General features: G+C 43.0%; 1 protein-coding gene across 4 annotated transcripts in view; it reads left to right on the top strand.

Moving 5' to 3' along the window:
• The window catches only part of PATJ (PATJ crumbs cell polarity complex component), a 140,098-nt gene that overhangs the window by 90,710 nt on the left and 26,167 nt on the right, over positions 1 to 23,221 (top strand). For all 4 annotated transcript variants that reach the window (XM_042030858.1, XM_042030855.1, XM_042030854.1 and 1 more), the window contains 6 exons: positions 747 to 838; positions 8,467 to 8,539; positions 11,206 to 11,298; positions 15,460 to 15,531; positions 15,844 to 15,961; positions 16,548 to 16,681. In XM_042030858.1, coding sequence (XP_041886792.1) covers positions 747 to 838; positions 8,467 to 8,539; positions 11,206 to 11,298; positions 15,460 to 15,531; positions 15,844 to 15,961; positions 16,548 to 16,681 — 582 coding nt within the window. The remainder of the gene's footprint in view (positions 1 to 746; positions 839 to 8,466; positions 8,540 to 11,205; positions 11,299 to 15,459; positions 15,532 to 15,843; positions 15,962 to 16,547; positions 16,682 to 23,221) is intronic.

Consider the following 23,221-nt stretch of genomic DNA (forward strand, 5'->3'; position numbering starts at 1 on the left):
CGCTCCAGCCCCTCCATGTCCTTCTTTGACTGGGGACCCCAAAACTGACCCCAGCACTGGAGGTGCCTCAGCAGTGCCCAGCACAGTGGTCAGTCACTGCCCTGGTGCTGTGGCCACACCAGTGCTGACACAATCCAGGTGCCACGGCCTTGTTGCCCACCTGGGCCATGTCGTGGCCAGGCTGTTTCCCTTGAAAGCTGCAGCATTTCCTTGCACACAGCAAAAGTGTCCGAAGCAGTGCCTGGTGTCTGCTGCTGTGCTCAGGTGTAGATCCATCACAGCAAAAGTGATGTGGCATCGTGTCCTTAAATTGTCCTTCGTCTCCCTGACTCCCAGTCCTGTTTCCTTCAGCAGAACTGAGGACTCGGTGCAATCTTAACAGCCAGTTTTCCTAAAGAGCCAGAGCCTGCAGGCAAAGTGCAGGAATGTCTGTCTAAACATCTGTGCTGTTGTCACATCCATATGATTCTTCTCAGATCAAGTTGTTTTCCAAAAATCTGGGAATAATCCATAAAACCCATTCAAGGGACCTGTGGGGAAAAAAAAAAGATTTCTCTCGTTTGTGGTTTACTAATAACAGTAAATTAGCTCTGCATTGGTTCCTGTTTTATACAGATCAAGATTTGGAGATCACATTTTCTTTGAGTCTTATCTCCTTATCCCACAGTAAACTTGGAAGTCTTGGTGGTATAAATTAAAACAAGGTGCACTCCTCCACTTACATGAAAATCATTTTCTTTTAACAGATAAACAATCAGATATTGTATGGAAGAAGCCACCAGAATGCTTCTGCAATCATTAAAACTGCCCCATCAAAGGTCAAGCTGGTTTTCATACGGTAAGAACAGTTCTCATCAAAACATTTGTTGCAGTTTAGCCTATTCCATGACATATTTACATATTTAGCCTGTTTTGCACATGCTGAACTTTCTCAATTCTCTTTGAAGCTGAGTAAGCCTTTTCCCTGACTATTCTTCTTGGAACAGTTGAAGAGTTCTCCATAATAATTTAAAAAAAAATAAATCTAAGGGAAATGAATGCTTATTTTAGGGGTGTCTGCTGAAAACTTGAGCTATTCCTCGTGGGCTTGGGAGCTGCTTCTCCCACAACTTTCTAAAGTGCTTTGGGATGGTTCAGCACAGGGTTGGAGAGGGCAGCTTGTTCATCCAGCCAGGAGGGAGTGGAAATGGTGCAGAGGCTTGGGATTGCTGGGAGAGGAGCAGGGATGGAGCATATGGAGCATGGGCTGGGTGGAAGTCTGAAGGATACCTTTGTGTGGGCATCAAAAGAGGATTTTGAAAGTGAGCAATGGCTTGTTTGTACAGAGGGGAAGCCTGACTTTGCCAAGGAGCCCTGGGATGGATTGTGTGGGAGGGAATATGCTAAAACATCCTTTCATCTGCATAAAAATTGCATGTGGGCATTTTTCTTTTGTTCCAAGCATGAAAATTTTTCCTCTTTGTACATGAATTAAAGACACCTGCATGCACTCCCTCAGCAGTTCAGGAAGTGTTGCTCCTATGACCATGGGCAGGAGGTCTGGGAAGAAGCTGTCTCTTTCCCAGGACTCCTACATGCTTTAATAGGCTGGAATTTCATAGATGTGTATTTATGAATAAATGGAGCTGTAACTTTTGTTGGGTGCTTACCCTCATGGCATTTTATAAGGTGGTCTTCCCACCAACATATGCATCATACTTGATATTGTTTTATATTCCTGGCTCATCCACAGCCTCCCTGTGAACAATGTAATAATCTGGGGGTGAATGCATATAAATGTGTACATTTACTGCCACGGCTCTGCCTGGTGCAGCGTGCCCAGAAATGATGGAAGAGCAGCATTAGCACCGTGAGGAATGAGTTGCTATCCTTGGCAGCTGCGAGGATCTGGAGGAGATTAATGCTCTTGCCTGCAGCTCCCGTGTTACTTTCCCCAGCCACTGAAAATTAAACGTCACGTCCCACAGCTCACTCACCATTATTTAATTGCGTGTGGAAAATGTGTCTGGTTGGAAGTTCCAGAGGCAAAACCACAACTTGTGAAAGCTCAAGCCAAGAGTGGGGGCTCCTTGCAGCCTGCCCTGGTGCTCCAAGCAGAACTCCAGGGAATGGGCCCTGTCAGCTCCGCTTGCCAGGGACTGGACGTCCTTGGTGCATATTTTGGATTGTGTTTAAGACACAAAGGCCATGCAGGTTCTTAGCTAAAATTCTCCTTTTCAGATTGTGAGTTTCAAGGGAAAAATTCATCTCAAATATTCAAGAGATACTAGAAATAGATATTGGAAATACCATTAGGTGATTCTTGTTTCCACCTCAGAGTTTAAAAAAACCCCCAATTTCTACTTTCAAATGGTGCTGCTGAGGTTGTAAACGCCTGTCTTCCCAAGAGCACAATGTCTTGTCTTGTCTCTTGGCCTTACACTGACAACTGATGGGTCTGTTTGCTCAACCCAGGCAGCCACTGGAACAGCAAAAAGCAGGAATTCTCCCACTGAGAGGATGTCCTTAGTAACAGGAGCACTGCCCCAAACGTGGGGGGAAAACCACTGTCCCTTGTTTTTTGATGTGTGGTCAAGTTCTAGCAAAGACAGATTAGATTGTCTCTCTTAAATGTGGATTTTAAGGAGAAACAAGAATTATTTTCTCTTCTCGTGTAAACTCTATTCCATGAGCCCAGTCTGCCTTGTCCTTCCCTTTCCTCCACCTCAGACCACAAATCCAGTGGATGCTGCTGAGTGAAAACATGAGCTGTGGCCTCTTTGTGCCCCTGGATGTGTTTTGGCCACGTTACACCACAGCTCACCATAGCAAAATGGCATGGACTGCAAGAGTTGTGAGAGAAATTAATTTGGTCTTCATGTTCATGAAAATACAAATATTCTCATTTCACCAGTGAAAAACCTGAGTAGATTATAATTTTGCAGAAACATATCAATCCACAGCCTAAAAAGGTCCTGACTGAGCTGACCCAGGGCATAAAAGCCAAACTGGTGGAATTCTTGGGCTATTTCAAGTGCCCTCTCTGCTACCCTGAGGCCTTTTTTCCCTGAGATGGAGGATGCTGAGCGATAAGCGTGCTGCTTTCCACTTGGAAGCAGGAAGCAGCATCAAGGTTTTCCTATTCCTGGTGTTTTGGTTCATGTGCAGGGCAGGGGGATGTTTCCATAAACTCCTTAATCAGTTGTGAAAGAAGCCCAGAAATTCCTGGGCACAGAAAAGCCTTTCTGTGAGAGCTGTAATAACTATCATTAAATAACTTCAGAGAATGGTTTGGGTTGGAAGGGACCTTAAAGATCATCCAGCTTCAACCCCAATTTTATTTTCTTTTCTAGAAAAAGATAAAGGATAAAAGGTGTCCTCAGCCTTTTTGACTTTTTGCTAAAATCCTGACTTACCATTTGTGCTATAAAAGTCTGTTCACACTTTTTTACACCCAGGTAGTGTTACAATTGCATTCCCACCCCTTCCTGGAATTTTTGCTGATGAGACACAGCTCAGTGGCTGTTGTGAGAATCTCAGACATCCCCTCATGTTTGAAGGCTTCTCACTCTGCTTTATGAGCATCTTTTCCTCAATTAAGTTGATGATGATGATTTAAAACAGTTGATTTTGGCCAGGTTCCAAAATACAGGTCTTAACACAGCCCTGTTTCCCAGTGGTCTCATTAATTACTTGAGCTTCTGAGAGCATCTAAAAGATTTGCAGTTACAGTGTCACTTTTCTTTTTTCAGGGGCAATAAGGGATATAATGTCTTAGTTGCCTCTTGAAATTCTTGGGCTGATTCTCCACCAGGAATTAGCCAGGTAATAATAGGAGAAAGGGACTTGATTCCTGTAGGAGTGCCTGTGCCCCAGTTCCCAAAACAGGATGTGTTTCTACCCATTGTGGGTTTTGTTCATGTGTTTTAAGTCCATCCTTGTAGCATGCATAATGAGACAGTATAATTAGATTTTACATCTGGAGTAGGAAATCCAGTTTATATCAGAAAGCTCTTTTACAGTGAGAATTTTATGATTCAGCAAATTCAATGTTTTTTCCATGCTCAGTTAACTGCCTTTAATCTGGTTTGATGCTTCAGTGTTGGTTTAACAAGCAGATCAAATATATCTGAATGCTTGAATCCAAGTGAGTTCCACTGATTTCAAACCATCCTCCCATTGTGTTCGGTCCTGTGAGTCACTCTTTGCTCTGCCTTTATCCCTTAAAAGAAAATTGCCTTGTGCTGTGATGAGACATGAGAAATGCTTTAATAGTGAGGGATTTTTCTGGTTTAAATGCCATCAGTTACCTGTCCAGAGCCCTCCCACACTGCAGTCACTGCTCTGATATTGTTGCTTCCTACTGGTGGCATTGCAGCTCCTCAGTGAAGCCCACGAATGTGTCACCCAACCCCTCCTTCCATTTCCAGGTGTAATCTCCTGGTATTTATGGTGATGTGCAAAGGAGACAGATCCTTCTACTCCAAGAACTGGGGAAACCAGGGCAGTGTCTGGGTTGTTCAACACTCCCCATTGCTGTGGCTTTCACTCTTCTTTCAGAGCCTTTAGAAGTGACACTTGATGTTTAGTGCCACTCTCAAATACTGTCATGCTTTAGAAATTATTTTTACATTTGTTCAAACCTCCATAATTGGCCACATTTTAAGAGTATCAACTCCTGTTTTTACTTGCTTTGATTGCTGAGGTTCTTTCATGTGGGAAAGCTTTAAAAATAAGCCCTTGCCAGGCCCTGTGTGTGTGCAAGTTTGAACTTTTCCTGTTTTCTCCAGAGCTGTTTCCTCCTCTCTGTCATACACATGTGGGAACAGGCGCACGGTTCAGGAAGTTCAGTAATTTGGGCTCCTTCAAAACCTTTGATGACCTAAGCTGCAGCTTATATGAACATTAGTTGTTCATTTAAAATACCTGTATGCCTGTGGCTCCCATGTAATTGGGAGTGGGTGCAGAGGAAGTGGAGAACAAGACTGTTCTTGCTGTTGTAGGAGAGATTTTTCGGGAAGATGCACAACACAAAGGTCCTGCCTTGCCCCAGCTGGAGGAGAAACCCAGTGTGGCTGCTCAGTGTGCAGCTTTTCTGCAGCTCCTCTTTTCCAAAGGAGCTTCTAGAGGGAAGACAAAGATGAGAAAATACAAGATCCTGCCCTGATTTTTTTGTAATTTAACAAGCAGGATGTGAACAATAGATGTTTTCCACAATCTGGAGGACTTTGTCCTGGTGTCATCTTACAGAGGAAACCTTTATTCCCTTGTTCCACAGCTCTGTTCCATCTAAGATGTTGTGTCACTTCATACAGGCTTTTGGCTTTTTCTTCTGGTTCCTGATGTACTTTGTATTCCCACAAAAATGTCCACAGCCCCTTGCAAAGCTGCTGTCAAATGCTCTCTCAGCCTTGATGAGCTGTGTGGCTGCAGAGATTTTGGCAGGAGGTTCTTCCCCTTAGTTGAGACATCCTGAGGACATCTGGACGTCTGTGAAGAGACAACAGTTGTCAGGAGCCCTCAAAGAACAATTCCGTGTGTCCTGTGATAAATTAAATCATTTGCCCCTCTGAGTGGGTCTGGTTTGGGATTTCTCTGGGTTTTGCCTTACAGCACCCAACTCCAACTTCCCTTCAGGCTTCCTTCCTGCAGCGTGGAATGAGTATTCCCTTGAGATTTATATTTGCAGGTGGCTCTCTTTAGGCTTCTTTTGTACCGAGTATTTGTGGCAGTTAAGTCAGTAATAAATGTATTTGCCTTTGCTGAAGCTGCAGGTGGAGCAAAACATCAGGAGTTTTTCTCTGGGGAAGGTCCAGGGGTCCTATTTAGACTAGAAAGAAGTAAAATGTAGTCAGGAATGAAGGCTGCTCTTGAGTGTGAATGTTTAGACACCTTAACCCCAAGCAATATTGAGCACCATTAACTGAGAACAGCTTTTTTGGAGGTGGTTCTGGAGCAACTATTGGCAAATATGTTGAATGCTCGTCTGCAGTCACTGTAATTTGAATATGATGTTCAGCTTCTAAGCTGTCTGCCCCTGCATCAAAAGAAAATGATTGCTCCTTTTAGTCGTAAATAAATTCACGTTTTAGTTGAGGACACTTGTGGAAGTGGAGAGCAGAAACAGCAATTTATTATTAGATCTGTCACTTTAAAATATATTCCCACTTTGATTCTGCTTTGAAGCATTCTCCTTTGAAGCAGCATTAAAGTATTTAAATATGAACGAGTCCTAGCAGGGGGAGATTACAAGTTGTGACACTGTGTAACCTTGGGGATTTTTATATTTTTGCATTTTTTTTTCCCTGGGGAATTACCATAAGTGGTTTTTTATTGCTTGGAATAAAAATGGCCATCCACTTAAAGCTGCATAAAGATATTTTCCCACTGGTGGAAAAAAGTACAAAGGTGTGTGGGTATGAAGTGAAAACTAGTTTGGATAATTAATTACACCCCAGTTTGTCATGAAGCTCCTGTCTAGCAATTTTTAGGGTGTTTCTTATAAAAGCTTGTATATATTCCTTTTTACTTCCATGTTTGCTCATAATTGCACGGCATGTACCCTGCATTGTGAGCTGCAGAGTGGGGTTACTTTTCATGCTGATTGTTCTTCACATAAACTATTGTCAGGAAAACCTCTGCTGTCAAGGAAAAATCACCGGGCCCCTCCCGTGCTGATTTATTCCTGTAGGTTAGAAAAGCACCGACCATAATGAGATCGATGTCTCACGAAGATAAGAGCAGGGAAAATGTCCTTGCCCAATATGCCCTGCAGGGTAAAATGCACTTGGAAATTGAGAAATGTTGATGAAATTCATGGGCTTGGTTCCGTGCTTGCCTCAGATGCCTGTCCTGGCCCTGCGTCTCTGCACCACGAACCCACTCCCAGCCTGGGTTCTCACTCTTGCAAGGCTCTCAGCAGGGCCAGGAGGAGAGGCTGGGAGCCAGGACAGCACTGAGCAGCACCCAACCAGCTCCTTTGAATTGTGTGGCTGTGTGGTTGAAGATAAGCAAATGAATTCACCAACCTTTGCCTGCAGGATTTATCATTTCAAATGCCTGTGACTCTCGTTCTCTGCTGTGCTGAGAGCTGTTGATTCACAGTGTTATTTCTCAGTGATCAGAACATGCTAGCTCCATGTGTTTTAACCCTTCAGCAGGAAAATGAGACTTTTTTTTCTTCCAGGCACTTCCATAAAATGTGTTTAAAGACATACTAGTCTAATAGTTTATTCCAGAAATTAAAGAGGAAAAAATTCTGCTCGTGTCACAGTAACATGGAATGTAGTAAACAGGACCAGAAATCAAACCCAGAAGAGCCATGAGAAGTCACTTCTTTCATCTAAGAACTGTACCTGTGAAGCAGCAACATCATTGATTCCTCCTGCAAAAAGGCTGGAGAGGGACTTTGTGAAAAGGCATGAAGTGACAGGACAGGGGGGAATGGCTTTAAGCTGACTGAGGGTAGATTTAGATTGGATATTGGGAAGAAATTCCTCCCTCTGAAGGTGGGCAGGCCCTGGCACAGGGTGCCCAGAGCAGCTGTGGCTGCCCCTGGATCCCTGGCAGTGCCCAAGGCCAGGCTGGACATTGGGGCTGGGAGCATCCTGGGATAGTGGAAGGTGTCCCTGCCCATGGCAGGGGGTGGAATGAGATGATCTTTAAAGGTCCCTTCCAACCCAAACCGTTCTGTGATTCTGTGATGTTTTGCCTTAGGTGATACCACTGAAGTCACCTGTTACCTGGTTTTGTTTTACAGAGGCCAAAAAAATGCAGAGCTAATTCCAGAAAACAAATCCGTTTCAATGGCAGTCAGGGAAAAACATTAGCAAGGCAGAATGCTATTAAAGGAAAAAACATTCACAAGCTAATCAGATGTCAGCTTCAGAGGCATTTTAAAGAGTGAGAAGAAAATGCCATACATCATAAGCATTTTGGAAAAATAATTCACTTTATGTGTAGGGAGAATCAATGTTCATCTCCTCTGCATTTTATAAAATCTCTTCCAAGTTTTTACATTGAATCTTTTAGAAAAGACTACAGCAAAAATGAACAAAAGAAGAAAAAGCAATCTGTTATATTAAAACAGGTACTGTATTTCAGTAATGTGACCATGAAACTATAAACAAGCAATTTACAGATGCAGAGACTATTAAAAGAGGCTAACTGAGTGTTAGCACATCTATGGATGTGTAGGGACCATAAACTCCAACTGCATCCTCACAAATCCTAATCCACACAAAATTAGATTTCCAGAGGCCCTGATGTCAGTGTGGTCCAGATGAACCTACTCTGGTCCCTTGGAGGGGTGTGATCTGTTGGGGAGCAAAGAACCACAGCAAAAATGAAGTGATTTTCTAAGCTCTAACTCTGGTAAGAAACAGTTCTCATGCTAGTGAGGTATTTTCTTAATGGGCAGAAGCAACTCAAAGGAGAAGTTTGTCCACCCTGGTCTGATGTGTAACATGTTGTTGTTTTGTTGTACAGAAGTGAAGATGCAGTCAACCAGATGGCTGTCACTCCCTTCCCACTGCCTTCAGGTTCCCACTCTGCTATTGAGGTAAGGTTTGTGGGCTGTTGTTTTTAATTAGGGACTGCTAAATTGGTTAGATTAATCATAATTAGCAGCTCGTGATAAGTTCGAGCACCTTGTCCAATTAAACCCAGGATCATAAAATGCATTGGGTAGAGACTTGGCCTAATAGGCTTATTTTGCCCTGTCTCTTTTTTATTGATTTGGTTGTTGCTGACAGGCCTGCATGGCATTAACAGCAGGTATTAAACAGGTTATTGCTGTACAGGAGGAAGAGAAGGCTCCAAATTAAAACCTTGCCACCTCCTGTCCTGCTCCTTTTTCAGCTGCTCGGAGTAGTTGTGGTGAGGCACTTGTGCCTGGAATAATCTTCCAATGCAGAAACAATCTCAGTGTGGTAATGTTGCCAGTGTTTTTTGTGATTCTTGTTGCTACTTCAACCCCAGTGCAGACTGATTGCTCCCCTGTGCACCAGGAATCCCTGCAGTCACCACACTTGTTATCATTTTGACATCCCAATATGGTGTAACTAAATTTTCTAGATAAACTACATGGTTAGGCTCGCTGTTACTTTTTAATTCTATTTCTATCTCAGCTAATAAAGCAAAAGATGTTTTGTAATTCAATTGGGGTTTGGTCTTGCCTCAATAAATTCATGTGCACTGAACTCTTGGTGTTTCCATGAGCACGGCTGGGATCCCTCAGCACGAGGCCATGGGAGGTAACGCTGGATGCGTCTCCTGTTTGCACTCTTGCTGTTGTTTTCCAGATTATATTACCTCTGATGGCTGCTCCTTGCAGGCCTGGTGCTGTACAGTGCAAGACCTGCTTAGATTTTACTTGGATCTGAGTCATTTTTGGACAGTGCTTTGTCTTTTCCTTCTCCCCTCCACACCAGCAGTGTCCCAGGTGCAGCTGGTGCTTTATAAATTACTCTACGACTTAGAGAGTTCATTTTAGTTTTGTTGACTCTTTAATACCTGCATTTGTTCCCAGCTTTGTTTAATATTTGTGCCTTCAGGGTGAAGCACAAAGCTTTGTTAAGGCACATTCTGGCTGTGGCCAAATGGCTGTAATTAGGCTCCACCAAAATGTGTCTTTGTTTGCCTTTAGAGGTAGATGCTTGTCGGGTGAGTTTCATGCATTAATGGCAAGTTCTTACTATTTATATTATGTTCATTTTATAAGTAAATGCAAGTTTTTACTTCGGGCTGGTATCTTTTTATTATATAAAATCAACATAACCAAATATAGTGATGTTATACAGAAGTTTACATTGCTTTCTTCGGCAGCTCTTCCTGTCTTTAAATAAAGAAAAAAAAGAGCCCTCTATCTTGAAATGATATCTTCAAATTTCTTTGAAATACCACATAAATATTTAACATTGTGTGTTACATGCACCCTACATGTAACTTGTCAGATCACATTAAACAGCCTGGCTGGTGTAATGGACTATCAGGGTGCCATAGTTACCATGGATTCTTGTGTTAGTTTTCTTCAGCTTGTCTCTTGATCTTTATCTTGTCTCTTTATCTGCAGCTTATCTCTTTATCTTCATTGTATGAAAAGTGATAAACAGTAAATACACCTTAAATCAGGGTTTTGCTTCATTGCACGGAGTTTCAGGACAGGATAAGACACTGTTGTGGTGTGATACTGTGGGCAAGCCACCAGAAACAGAGTATATTGACTATTAATTGCTGTAAAATATGGTTTAAGAAGTTACAATCACCAGAAAGCTGCAGAATGAGATTTTCTTTTACAACAGTGAACAGAGGTACTTTGTCCCCTCAAGTGGTGGTCGAGACATCTGAGTTATTCACTTAAATGTAAAATGTCTAATGAAAATTCAGAAATAGTTTTGTTCCTAGGCCTAACGGGTCCAGAGGAGGCCCCGGAGCTGCTCCAGGGTTGGAGTCCCTGTGCTCTGGAGCCAGGCTGAGAGAGCTGGGGGTGCTCACCTGGAGAGGAGAAGGCTCCAGGGAGAGCTCAGAGCCCCTGGCAGGGCCTGAAGGGGCTCCAGGAGAGCTGCAGAGGGACTGGGGACAAGGCATGGAGGGACAGGACACAGGGAATGGCTTCCCAGTGCCAGAGGGCAGGGCTGGATGGGATCTTGGGAAGGAATTGTTCCCTGGGAGGGTGGGCAGGCCCTGGCACAGGGTGCCCAGAGCAGCTGGGGCTGCCCCTGGATCCCTGGAAGTGTCCAAGGCCAGGCTGGACATTGGGGCTTGGAGCAGCCTGGGATGGGGTGGCACTGGATGGGCTTTAAGGTCCCTTCCCACCCAAACCATTCCATGATTTTCCCAAGCTGTTCAGACTGTGTGGAGGAAACGTGCTGAGCATGAGACAGAGGTCTGGAGAAAGCCTCTTCATACCAAGTCAGCAGCTTTCCCAGTTGATAGGGATTAGTCTGGCCTTGAAAGCTGCCCCCGAGCTGCCCCTAAGTGCAGGTTTGGGAACACCTTGTGGTGTTTTGTGTCAGCCAAGTGGGGACCAAGGTCTGCCTTTCCAGACTTGCATCCCTCATTTGCCCCCTGACATTGGGAGGCTTTAATTTTGGATCTTTCTACCTTGTCGTGCTGTCCCTTGTGTAAAGAACCAACAAAAAAGGGTAAAACTGTCTAATTTTTCTCTTCAGCTGTTATGGGGAGCCAGAGCTCTGTTTAAAAGCTGTTGTCAATCCTTTCTCCCAGGACCACGGTGGCACCGAACCTGCAAGCGGCGAGGAAGACCCGAGCTTGGAAGTTGTCATGAAAAGCTTGACTGATGAGGAATGCAACAAGGCTGTAAGTGACTTAAGGCAATATTTAATGATGATTAGAGTTTAGAAAATGGAGGCTCACTGGCTTGATTGGTTTTCTCTGCCTTTTCATTGGAGCGTTGCAGCACTTTTGTCAAATAATATCGAGTACAGGTAAAAGCAGAATCAAACTCAGCTTTACATACACAGCCTGTTTTCATGAACAAAGCATTCAGTACAACTTGTTAAAATACCAAGAGTTTTCATGTAGCATTTTGGCCCTCTCCTGGGTTCTTGGTGAGTGAGGGGATTGCATTTCCACTCCTGCCATCCATGTGTGACAGACTTCAGAAAAAGCCTGGTCTGTAAATCATATTCTTATTTATATTCATAGCTTCATAAATTCTAAGGCCAAGATGTCTATTATCATAATCTAGTCTTGCCTCCTGAATAACACAGCTATAGAGTTTCTCTCAGTAATTTCTGCATTAAGGCCATAACTTGTGGTTTAATGTGGTTCTGTCAGTGTGCACTGTAATAAATACTGAACTTCTCACTGATACAGGTGGAGCTTTTTGTTGTTTAATGGGTCAGGATCATGCATTATCAGGAATCTGAAAGTCCTTCAGGGTGCAGCTCTGATCTCTTTTTTTTGGACCCTGTGTTAAAAGTTTAAAATGGAAAACACTAAACATGACTAACCTGGAGGTACCTCCAGATTTGCTGAGAGAGCCTTTTTGCTGCCTACTCCAGTTTCAAGGAGCGCAGGACTTGCTGTGGGTGCACAGTCTTGTGTGTGTGTGTGTCCTCAGCTAAGGAAACCCAACATTTCTGGATATTTTTCCTCTTAGATATCTTCTTCCTGCTCCATCATGTCTCTTGCAAGGAGTGTCTCAGGGTTTGCAAATATAAATGTAACATACATAATGCTCTGTAGCTAGTAAGTATTTAATTAATGAGTCTGCAAATTCCAAGAGTTAGGAAGTGTTACGTGCTATTCAAGCATCAGAATTAATCACCCATGGATTGATTTATGTCCCTAACGGATTACAGAAAGGTTGAGTTATTGCTGTTTGGTAGCCTTGTGCAGATTCCTCTGATGGGCTGGAATACAAATGAATCAGAGTTTCACTGCATGTAGTTGCAGGTGTCATTCACCTGTTTTTATTGGAGTTCTTGCTCAGCTTGGCAAGAAATTTGAGAGGGGTTGCAAGGTAATAGGAGAAATTGCTCAAAGACTGAAGAGGATAAAAACATATGAAATATGTTATACAAAAGTGAACTCTTGGTGTAGGCTGCTGTGCTGTGCAGCTCTTTGGGTGGTGTTGGAGGAGGAGTGGATTTAATGGGAAAAAGAAATTGCAGCAATCCAAGGCAGGTGTGGAGGGAAGACACCTCTGGAACCACAGGAAACCCAGAATATATTGGCAGCTTCTTTTCAGACTTGGAGCCAGAAAGAAGGGAGCTCTGGAGCCAAAGGGTAGAAGTTGAAAGGTAAAAGAAAAGAAAGAAAAAGAGTTGTCCAAACAGAGCAATGGCAGAGAGGTAAGAGAAGGCAAAGGCCTGCACTTGGAGAAGTATTGGAACGCCTGTAGGTCCAACTGCTCATTCCATAATGCCTCCAGTTGGGGCAGCCCTTGGTTTATGGGTATAAATGGATGAAAAAGAGCAGTAAAAGCCAGTTTCATCATTTCAGAGTTTTCTTACCAACAGGATTTTAAACCTACATGGGAAATACTTCTGAGTGGATCTCAGTTTGGGAGTGCTGATGGTTCTGGCCAGAAGGGAGTGGGTTTGTAGGCACAACTGGCATTAAGACTTTGACTCTGCAGTGCAGCACAAGAGAAATTGGTATTTTGGGAAGGGAGATTTCTCTTGCAGTCTTCTAGTGAGTGTGGAAGCAAAAGAAAACAGTGCCTTGTTTTTCATAGCATGATGGTTGCTACCAGAGCCTCAGTGCTACTTCACCATTGTTACTGAATTTCTCAGTCATATGTCAGGAGAAATCAGGAATGTAAAAGTCAACAAGTAAGATCAAGTTCACTGAGTAAATAAAAAGTATGTGCTTATCAGCAGAGATCTTCCACAAGTATGTACAGCTCAAAGCATGGGCAGGATGTCTCACCAAGTGACAGCTGTAATAAAAGGAAAATTAAAAAATTCACATCATTCTCTATTCATCTGTTGCTGATAAATTTGTCAGTCTCTCACAACATACTCTTTGTTGTCACTTCATCACTTTAAAAGCTATAAAGTTGTATAATGGACATCATTGTAGGCTGGGATGATAAGAAGGGGGAAGGAAAACAACTTTGTTTCTGAACTGGAGCCAGTGGAAGTGCTAGGCAAAGTCTGTGTGTTTATTAGCTGAGGTTTGAGGTGGTCTCAGAGAAGGCCCTGGGTTTCTGAGGGCTGGAGAAATCTGACTTTCCATAAGGTGTCCTTGGAAAAGAATTGATGGAGGGGGCTTTGAGATGCTCTTGGAAGTTTTAATCTGACAGAGGTGAGAATGGATTCATTTGCCTTTAAAGGTTTGAACTTGGAACAATAATCTGTCTTTACCACAAACAGAAAACACACCCTTGAAACACTGGCAGAGAGGAGGGGCTGTGTGAAAGTGCTTTGGGATGGAGTTGAGGGGGTTGAACTTGATTAAACCAGTTGGGCTGCAGGCTTTTGATAAATGCTGGGTGTATTTGGTGCTTATTTTGTTCAGGTACCTCTAGCACAGCCTCAGTTAAAAGATCAGAGAGGTGTAAAGGTGGTGCCTGGTGCTTACTTGCTGTGCAAGATGAAGCTTCAGATTTTAGTCACATACCACAATGAAAAAGGGAAGTATGAAGTAATTTTTCATTGCTCATTAAAACAATCTCTCAGAAAATGACAAAGCAGTCTTCTCATTTCTCCCCTCTGATAATACAATGAGATCACCACTTTATCTTTTTTCCTGTTATCCTTTTGGATAATAGTTGCAGTTGTAGAGTTACAGCAAGCTTGGAGAAAAATTCAAGGGGAAAAAAGAACTCCTGTGGGGGTTGGCATGATTTAACGTAACAAAACTCCAGCAAACAAGGCCAGTATTCTCAAGCTGAGTTACCTGCAATTCTGTTTACTTTTTCTTTTAATTTATAAATTGTCATCTTAATTAGAAATTCTTTCTGAAATGCAGAGTATCTTTTGAATATTTGAAAAAGATTTGAAATATTCTTTGGAAGTTGGTGCTCATAATTTCTGCAAAACAGACTGTTTTTCAGGGTTTTTAATATGGGATAAGATAATTAACTATTACTGGGATCAAAGGGGCCTGAGTTTAGTGAAGAGCTAACAAGGGAGGGCACTGTAACTGTCTGGAAGCAGTTGTAGAAGTAGGAGATAAAAATATATTTTAGTGTATTGCAAAGGTATAGAAAGAAATTAGGCTAAAGGTGGAGCCAGTGATTGAGGTACCATTGTTGGAGACCTTTTTAATAAGGCTGGAGGATGCATTTTAAGCAGTTGCTTTATTTAGGAGAGCCAAAAAAGGAGGGGGAGGAGAGAGCAGATGACTTTGAACCCCTTCCTGCTGTGGGCACTGAGGGGTCCCTGTACAGCTTGGGAATTGCTGTCCCAGTCATTCCAGAGCTTCACATTGCTCTGCAACAATACAGAGCACATGTGATCATCTCCTCCCCAAAAATCCCTCCTGTGCATTGCATGTCTTCAGAACTGAGGGGTGGGATTTTAGTAACTCCTGATACTCCCTGTGCTCACAGCAGCTTTTCCTCTTTTCAGTTTTGGCCTTCAGATTTGTTTAGTGCTACAAATGGGCTTACATGAAGAAATCATGGAATCACAGACTGGTTTGGGTTGGAAGGGACCTCAAAGCCCACCCAGTGCCACCCCTGCCATGGCAGGGACACCTCCCCCTGTCCCAGGCTGCTCCCAGCCCCAATGTCCAGCCTGGCCTTGGGCACTGCCAGGGATCCAGGGGCAGCCACAGCTGCTCTGGGCACCCTGTGCCAGGGCCTGCCCACCCTCCCAGGGAACAATTCCTTCCCAATATCCCATCCAGCCCTGCCCTCTGGCAGTGGGAAGCCATTCCCTGTGTCCTGTCCCTCCAAAATATCACTGTATTTCCCTAGAACCATCTTCCTGAGTTTTGCAAGATATTTTATTGAAGCTAATGAGACATTTTCAATACATCTCACTTTCTTTTTTGACTTTGTAGGATGTGAAATGTAAAGCTGACACACCAGTGGTGGCAGATCAGCAGGAGACAGAGGAGCAGCTCCCAGAAAATGTATGTGTGTTTAGGGAAATGTTTGTGTGTTTATGTTAACCAGTAAGGGAGGGGCCTGAGGGCTTGATTTGGTTGAAGATTGAGTGATTTATGGGGGAAGGGATTAACTGGGGAGACACTAAACTAATTTTATTGACGGAAACATAAAAAATTACTGGCTCCTCTTTAAATGTGTGGAAATTGCTTGTTTTCCTTCTATTGACTTTGAGGATTTAGCGAGGCACGATAATCAACAGCTGATGCTAATGACCTCATCATATCCCCCTTCCTGTGACTGATCACTGATCTCTCTTGCTTCTGCTTTGCTTTTAGGTCCTCAACCAGATCAGACAGTCCAGATCTTCCACGAAAGCCCCCGTGAGCTCACAGGAGATTCCCCTGGAGCCAGCACCCACTTACCTTTCTCCCGAGGCAGAAGTCCCCAGCCGTAGTAGGAACCAGTGATTTTCCCACAATTCAGTGTATTTCTAGTACCCTAACCCAAGATGGATGTTTTCATTTTGTTTTCCAGATAACTTTTGCTAAAGTTTTGTTTCTTTGAACATCTAATGACTTATTCAAAGTTATTTTATAAAGTGTCTGTATTTTTCTCTCCTTTCACAATTTTTGAGAGTTTGAAGCTGTCTTCACTTGTTTCTCTTGACTTTTATGTAGAAAGATGATCTTGGTTTTGATTGAAATAGAAGGAAAGACAATTTGGGATATGCTGTCCATTCCATGGTGCTGGAATATGGCCTTATCTGTCCTGTATGGAGTATCCCTTGCCATCATGATATGAATTGTATAGGTTAAAACCAAATTAAATGTCCTCACAGGCGTTTACTGGGAGCATTTACTTCTAGAACTCAAGTCACTCTGGTTTAGAGACTTCAGAATTGACTCAGAGTGGTTCTCTAGTTCAATTTTGTTACGCTGAAGAGCCAACAAAAGCTTAATTAGTTGTCACACAATTCCTTTGGTGGTTCTCATTTTCTTGTTGTGTTGTGTGACTTACTATGTTCTTTTTATGTTCTCAGGTGTCTTCCCATCTCCACTGCCTGTGGATCCAGCAACATGTCCCATAGTTCCAGGGCAGGAGATGACCATAGAGATCTCCAAGGGTCGCTCAGGCCTCGGGCTCAGCATCGTCGGGGGCAAGGACACTCCACTGGTGAGTTTCTGTTAAACTCATACTTGCTGCAGACAAAGACAAAGGAAACATGGAAAATAACAATGCCCTTAATGTGTAATTGCTTTAATAAATTGCTCAGAACAGGGAGGACAAGCCAACTATAACCTCCATTAAAAAACTGGCAATTTTGCCTTGTGTCAGATCAGATGATGTTCCTGTCTAAATTGTGTTTCAGTAGTTTTTCTGCTGTGGCCAGAGGTTGCAAATGTGTTTTCTTTTATTTAAGCATTGTGAATTAGGAGTTGCAAGCAGGTAAGTTACCAGAAGTTAATGTTGCAGAGGTAGAGCTGTCTCAGCAAGGATAACGCCTCTGTCTTGAGAGCAGAAATGCTCAGTAGCTGTTTAAACAAACTGTGATTTATCTGCCTGCCAGCAAAAGCCCTTGCAGAACAGAAGTAAACCAAAGGTAATCTTTTATTGTTTTCTGTGTCTTTTGGCTTAATCTGCCTCTTGGATATGATGGTTTTTAAAAAAACTGTCGTCAGATGAATTAAAATGTATCAGTTCAAGCGTGAGCTCGGCAAATTAGTGATGCTAAACCCCCCTCTGCCTCTGCTCTTGCTGTCTGCTCTCCACTATTCCATTTGAGAGATGCTTTGCTACAGTGTAAAAGAAGCCAGATTGGGTTTTTTAAATGTCAAATTCCGTTCTTTCAGTAAACAAGTCTGTTGCAGAGGTGTCTTTGCTGGGTTCTCCTGAATTCCCTGACACAGAGACTCTTCAGGCAGTGGAGCTGCTCTGGTACATGCAGTTACTCCCCAAAATATCATAGAGGTGCATCATGAAGCATCAAAGTGCAGTGAGTGTCAGCACGTACAGACAGTTGCAATGTAGTAATCTTCTTCCAGACAAAAAAAACTCAAATAAAATAAAATAAAGAAGGAAAAAAATTGAAAGGGAAGAAGAAAGGAATTCAGAAGGAAAAGGAAAGTTTTGTTTTGCGGAGTGTGGGCTGGATCTTTTACAGCATTAAAGCTGAAATAGGAAAAAATTTAGGTTTTTCTCCCATTTATCCCAGTCTCCAGTTAGGTAGAGCTGGAATTAATTGCTCTGTGTCCCATGGAGATGGAGCCGAGTTAGTTTTCACTCTCTCCAGCCATGCACAGTTTTGTCCACAGTCCCTTTTTTTGTCAAGCTCCTCAGTGTTGAGTAAATTCAAATAAGTTGCTCAATGTTAGTCATCTCCCTGCTTTTTCATTTAACTGGAATTTGGAAATAGTACATGGCAGTCTGTCAGATGCAATATGGTGTGTGTCTTTCATGAGATTTTAATATAAATAAATGAAAATTGTAAATAACTGCTTTACAGAGCAGATGAGAAAAATGCAAAGGGTTATATTCTTTAAATTGAGTAAATGCTTTTGGTTAAGTATTACGCTTTCATTAGTTTATTCATTAAAGTGTCCTCCTAGGAGTTGATTTTAAAAGTCTTTGCACTGGAGTGCAGTAACTGAAACCATGAAGGGAGGGAGGTCCAACTTCCCACTTTTCAGATCCTCAACTTACAGGACTTACCAAAATGAGTCCCTGTTTCTTTTCATTAACTCTGAATCTGCTCATTGAAAGGCAAGAAATGGTGTTTCATAGAAACAAGGTGCTTTTGGGAAACCACAGTCTAACCCGATCATTTGCCATGTGCAGAGAGCCTCTCTGGGATTCTCCGTAACTTCCTTCTCCAAAACAGTCCCTGCAAGCCCTTCTCCTCAAGGCAGGAACTCAGGGTTGTGGCCACAGCTGGTGGGATCACAGAATCCTGGAATAGTTTGGGTTGGAAGGGACCTTAAAGATCCTCCAGTTGCAACCCCCTGCCACGGGCAGGGAACCTCCCATTTTTCTGTCTACTTTGTGCTTCTGATCTTCTCCAAATTATTTGGATGCCTTCCTTTTTTTTTTTTTTTTTTTTTTTGGGTCCTGGAGTCAGAAAACCTTTTGAAAAGAATCGAAATGAAGTTCACATGACCTAACGAGGAGTCAAAGCAAATACTGCTCAGGGCTGGAGGAAAGTTTCTGTGTTTCTGAGTTTCATAGCTTAGAGAGAAAACGTAACAAAACAGGTCCATGGAGCTGAGTGATGTGTCTGTCTGTCTATCTGTCATTTGGTTTTAACCCAGTTACACAGATGGGCATCTTTTGTATTTTAAAAAAGGCAAAATCGAAGGAGTTCATCAGGTCTCAAGGTTTTGTTGTGTGGCAGGAATTTTGTGTCCAAGATCCACTGTTTGCTGCAGTGCAGAGAAATTGGAATGAACTGTAATTGGCTTCAGCAGAAGTGTCTGCAAACCCCTGAAGAACACGAACCCCAGCTCCTAGGATCTCAGAAGTAATTTATCAGCATTCCTGGGGAAGCCAGGAATGCTGCTCAGAACGTGTCAAGTCAAAAATGGACATGGCAAGACTATAAGGGCCTCACCCATGTTGTACTAAAATGCTCTTGATCTGAAAATGCTGAGCTGAGGGTACTCAACAGCAGCTCACGTGGGATGGGAAAGCTCTCTCAGAATATTTTATATCATCCTTGAGCACAAGATGTACAGGCCCAGCTTTTGGAATAATAAATCTGGCAGCCAGGGACAGGCTGCTTCAAAATGAAATACAGAGTGTAACTTTTAAGTCATAACCTCGGGGATCTCATCAGGAATCACCAAGTAGAGACTTGAAAAATACAGCCTGTGAGCAGGGAGGTTAACTCATTCAGGAGGTTGGAAAGTGATGTCTTAACCCCTGTGCAATGTTTTTTGGTGAGGAGATGTCCATCCCATTAAACTCCAAACCCTTTCCAGTGATGTATTACAAGCCAGGATTGGGGCTCTGTGCTCGAGGAGCAGGGGAGCAACAGCTGGAAAGATGTGCTTGCAGGAAAGGCATGGGGAAGGAAGGATTGTCCTTGGGAGTTGTCTTCATGGTGTTGATCTTCAGGCTGCTCTAGCCCTGGAGCAGTTCTGTTTCATTTCCCTCTAAGCGTTGATTTTTTGTAAGTATTTTTTTTCCTTCACTCACTTTCATTTCACCTTCCCATGTACCCCTGAGAGAACACAACACATGGCCTCTGCTTTAAAGCAATTAAAGTGCAGAGTGGAGCTGGCTGAAGCACAGGGCTTTCAGTTTGTGATTTTTATTTTTTTTTTGGTTGTAGTCCAATCAAACTTGTAAAAGTAACCTCAGAGTGGGAATTTAGAACAGGGGGAAAAAAGAGAAGTGTTTTCAGAAGCATCCCCAAAATGAGGCTGTAACGCTGCTCCCCAGGACACCCATGAGATTTTCATCTTAAATCCTTAGAGGACTGGGCATCAAGGAATTGTTTTAAATTGTACTCATCCAGGTGGCATGTGGGGTTTGTCCAGAGAGGTTGTGGGTGTTGAACAGGACTTAGATCAACCTGGCCTAGTGGAAGGTGTCCCATGGCAGGAGATGGAATGAGATGGGCTTTGAGGTCCCTCCTAACCCAAACCATTCCATGATTCTCTGATATCCCAACCCCATAATCCCCCCCCGAGTGGTTGAATGCTGCCATGTCTTGTCCAGTTAACAACTTGCAATGATTTTCTGTGATCCAGGATAGTCAGTTTTGAAGGATTTGATTTCTGGCAATACATGGAAAAAGCACTGCTCTAAGGTACAAACATTTTCTTTGCAGGGTGGGGGCACTGCTTTGCTGCCAGCTGAATAATTTAGTGATGGTCGAGTTGATTACTGGTGGTTATTGACTCTGTCTTTGCTGCCTGGGTGATTAAGACACTCAGACATGCCCCCCGAGGGGGTTCAGCAGTTTCAAGGCTGGTTTGGGGATGTTCCTCCAGGCAGGGTTAGAGAACCTGGGAGGGAGGAGGGCTCCGAGGCTCAGCTGGGGCTTGAAATCACAGCTAATTGCTGAAGAGGCACCTCTGATATAAAAGAAGATTGCAGGAGCTGTAACTTAGGGCTCTCTGGAGGTGGAGTAGGCAGGGAGTGGTCATTATCTCAACCTTACACAGAAAGGAAGAAAAACGGTGTTTGTCCTGTGTGGTTTTTGTTGTAAACAACATCAAACCTCTTATGCAGGATTTTTTATACTGGGTTGTCTACTTCAAATGTGGTAAATTTTCTTTTTGTACTTTTGCTTTCAGCTGACTTTAATAAAAAGCATTTTTAAGGCAATTAACAAACTTTAAGGTACTCCATCTGTAAAATGAAGCGATCCACAAAGCCAGGGAACTGGAACACAAAATGTAACAGAATATGCTTGTGCTCAGCTAACATGAGTTGGTGGGAGAGCTGGTTACACTGGAGTTGGGGAGGAAAGAACTTCCCTGATCACCTGGCTTTGCCCAGAAGGTTTTCTGGGGAGCTTCCTGAGGGTGAGATGCAGGTTGACAGAAGAATATTTAGATTCATTCTGTCAGTCCAGGTGAGTCATCCCTTGAATAAACCCCATCTGTTAAGGCAGGGCAAGGGAATAATCAGGAAAACTGTGACTTGTAACTGCAGCTGTTCAAGCCCCGGTGTTTGCCCCTGGAGCTGCGAGGGATAATTACCCTGTGAGGACTCCATGCTGCCAAAATCAGGCTGTTCTTGCTCTAAAGCCAAGCCTGAGAGCTCTGCTTTGTGCCCTGCTGCAGTCTGTCAGCAGTGGGGACCTTCCTAAGCGTGAGGGCTCTGTGACTGCTGTGGCACTGAGCGGGTTCTCCCTTGGCTGGGCTTTCATCCCACACTCCCCACTTCAGTTATATTGAAATCCAGGCAAAAAATATCTTTATCAGGTATAGACAGACAACATCTGAGTGACTCCATAGACAGACATCCTGTGCAGCTAAGACTGAGAGAGTTCTAGTGAAATATGCTCTCCTTATAACCACAAATGAAAAGGGGGATACTGGCCTCAGGGGGGTTCAAGCAATATCTGGGCTGTAGATGCTGCTGCTTTTAAATCTGCCACACAGTGAATGGAACAATGGAATGAAAAACGGGAATAGGAGCCCTGAGTTTTTAATCGTGGCTCGGGTATCGTGGAGGGAGAGTCTGCGGTTGGGAGAGGGAAAAACTACAATCCCTCCTAAACCCTCTCCCACATTTATAAACCAGAAGGCAATTTAATGACAGGGTGCTAAATGCAGTTAGCTCGAAATTGTGAGGAATGGCCTTGACTCCTGCTTGGATAATGCTGAGATGGAGTTGCTGGATTCATCATCGTTCCAGGAGGACGTTGGCTTGCGGGAGCATGACAAACCCAAGCTGCTTTGTACATGAGTTGTCACAAAACAGAATTAGGGCAGTAAGTTTTGCAAATCATGTATTTGATGGGTCTTTGGCAAGGGTCTAGCTGATGGTAGGGCGTGCTTGCGTAGCAGGGCCTTGCTTGGAGGAGCTGGTGTCTTCCAGGAATGTAAATCAACCGTAAAATTTAAGTTAACAATATACAAAAGCAGCAGGACCTGTCAGGATGGACTTCAGGAGGATCCTGGCTGCTGCTGGTTGAAACCCCTGGCTTCCTGTGTCACACACATTCAGCACCTCATGCATTCTTTATAACCTGTGCTATGCTCTGTACACTGCAAACTTTCTTTTTTTTTTTTACTTAATAAAATAATGAGAGTGAGAGAGTTAAGGTTTTAATATGTCATTCTGTGTTTTATTATTCCCTCTAAAATGAGCATGTATACTTTTTGAAAAACTTTGGTTTGCTTTGGCATGTGATTCACAGGAACATAGCTCTTTCTATCATTCTGACTTAAGTCATATATTTTTACACTAAACATCTTATTACCTTAGTTTTATTATTTCAGAATCAAAGGAGAGCTTGCAAATGTCTATGACTGCAGAGCGAAGGAATGTTAATGAATAGTGCCATTGAATTTTCAGGTTTTAACTTTTCTGATCTTAGAGAATATAACTGTAAGCAAAAATATTATGCAAGCTGAATAAAATTTAAATAAATAAGGACCAGATGTAACTATAGGGGCCTATAAAATGTAATACAAATACTATCCACTTCCTTAAAATAAATCTGTATTTTAGTATGAAAAATTATATTCATATTGATATTGTGGATTAATCTTTTTTACGAAAGTTGGCAAGTGAACACCATCTCTTGCAAGGGCTTGTTCTTAAATGGGAAACAGACCTTTTGTTTTGACCTTGAGCGGGGCAGTTTGTGGGTCTTGTGCAATGTGAAGCATTTCTGCATTAACACGGTACTGCATTGTTACATTCTGCAGCCTCTGTTACTGCAGTAGTGTTTGGCTTAGGATTTGGGGTGCCTGCTAATGGTTTGTGAACGCCAGCAATGGCAAAATCCTGCAGTGCCAGAAGGAGGCATTTGCAGCACGATGCATCAGATAAAACAACCCCCTTAAGAAGTCGAGTGATTTGCTTGGGCTTGACCTTCACCCTCCCTTGCTGAAAAGTTATCTTAGAGATACCATTTGGGTCTGCAAATGGAAGATCAGAGATCATAGCAGTTGTCATTTCCTCTGCCTACAAGTAACCAGCAGCTGGGTTTATTTTAACTACTGAGGGATTCCTGCGTGGGGCTAATTCTCCAGT

Source organism: Corvus kubaryi, unplaced genomic scaffold (genome assembly GCF_017639235.1).
Source record: "Corvus kubaryi isolate FWS band 111438036 unplaced genomic scaffold, C.kubaryi_AGA036_p1.0 37334, whole genome shotgun sequence".
NCBI lineage: Eukaryota > Metazoa > Chordata > Aves > Passeriformes > Corvidae > Corvus > Corvus kubaryi.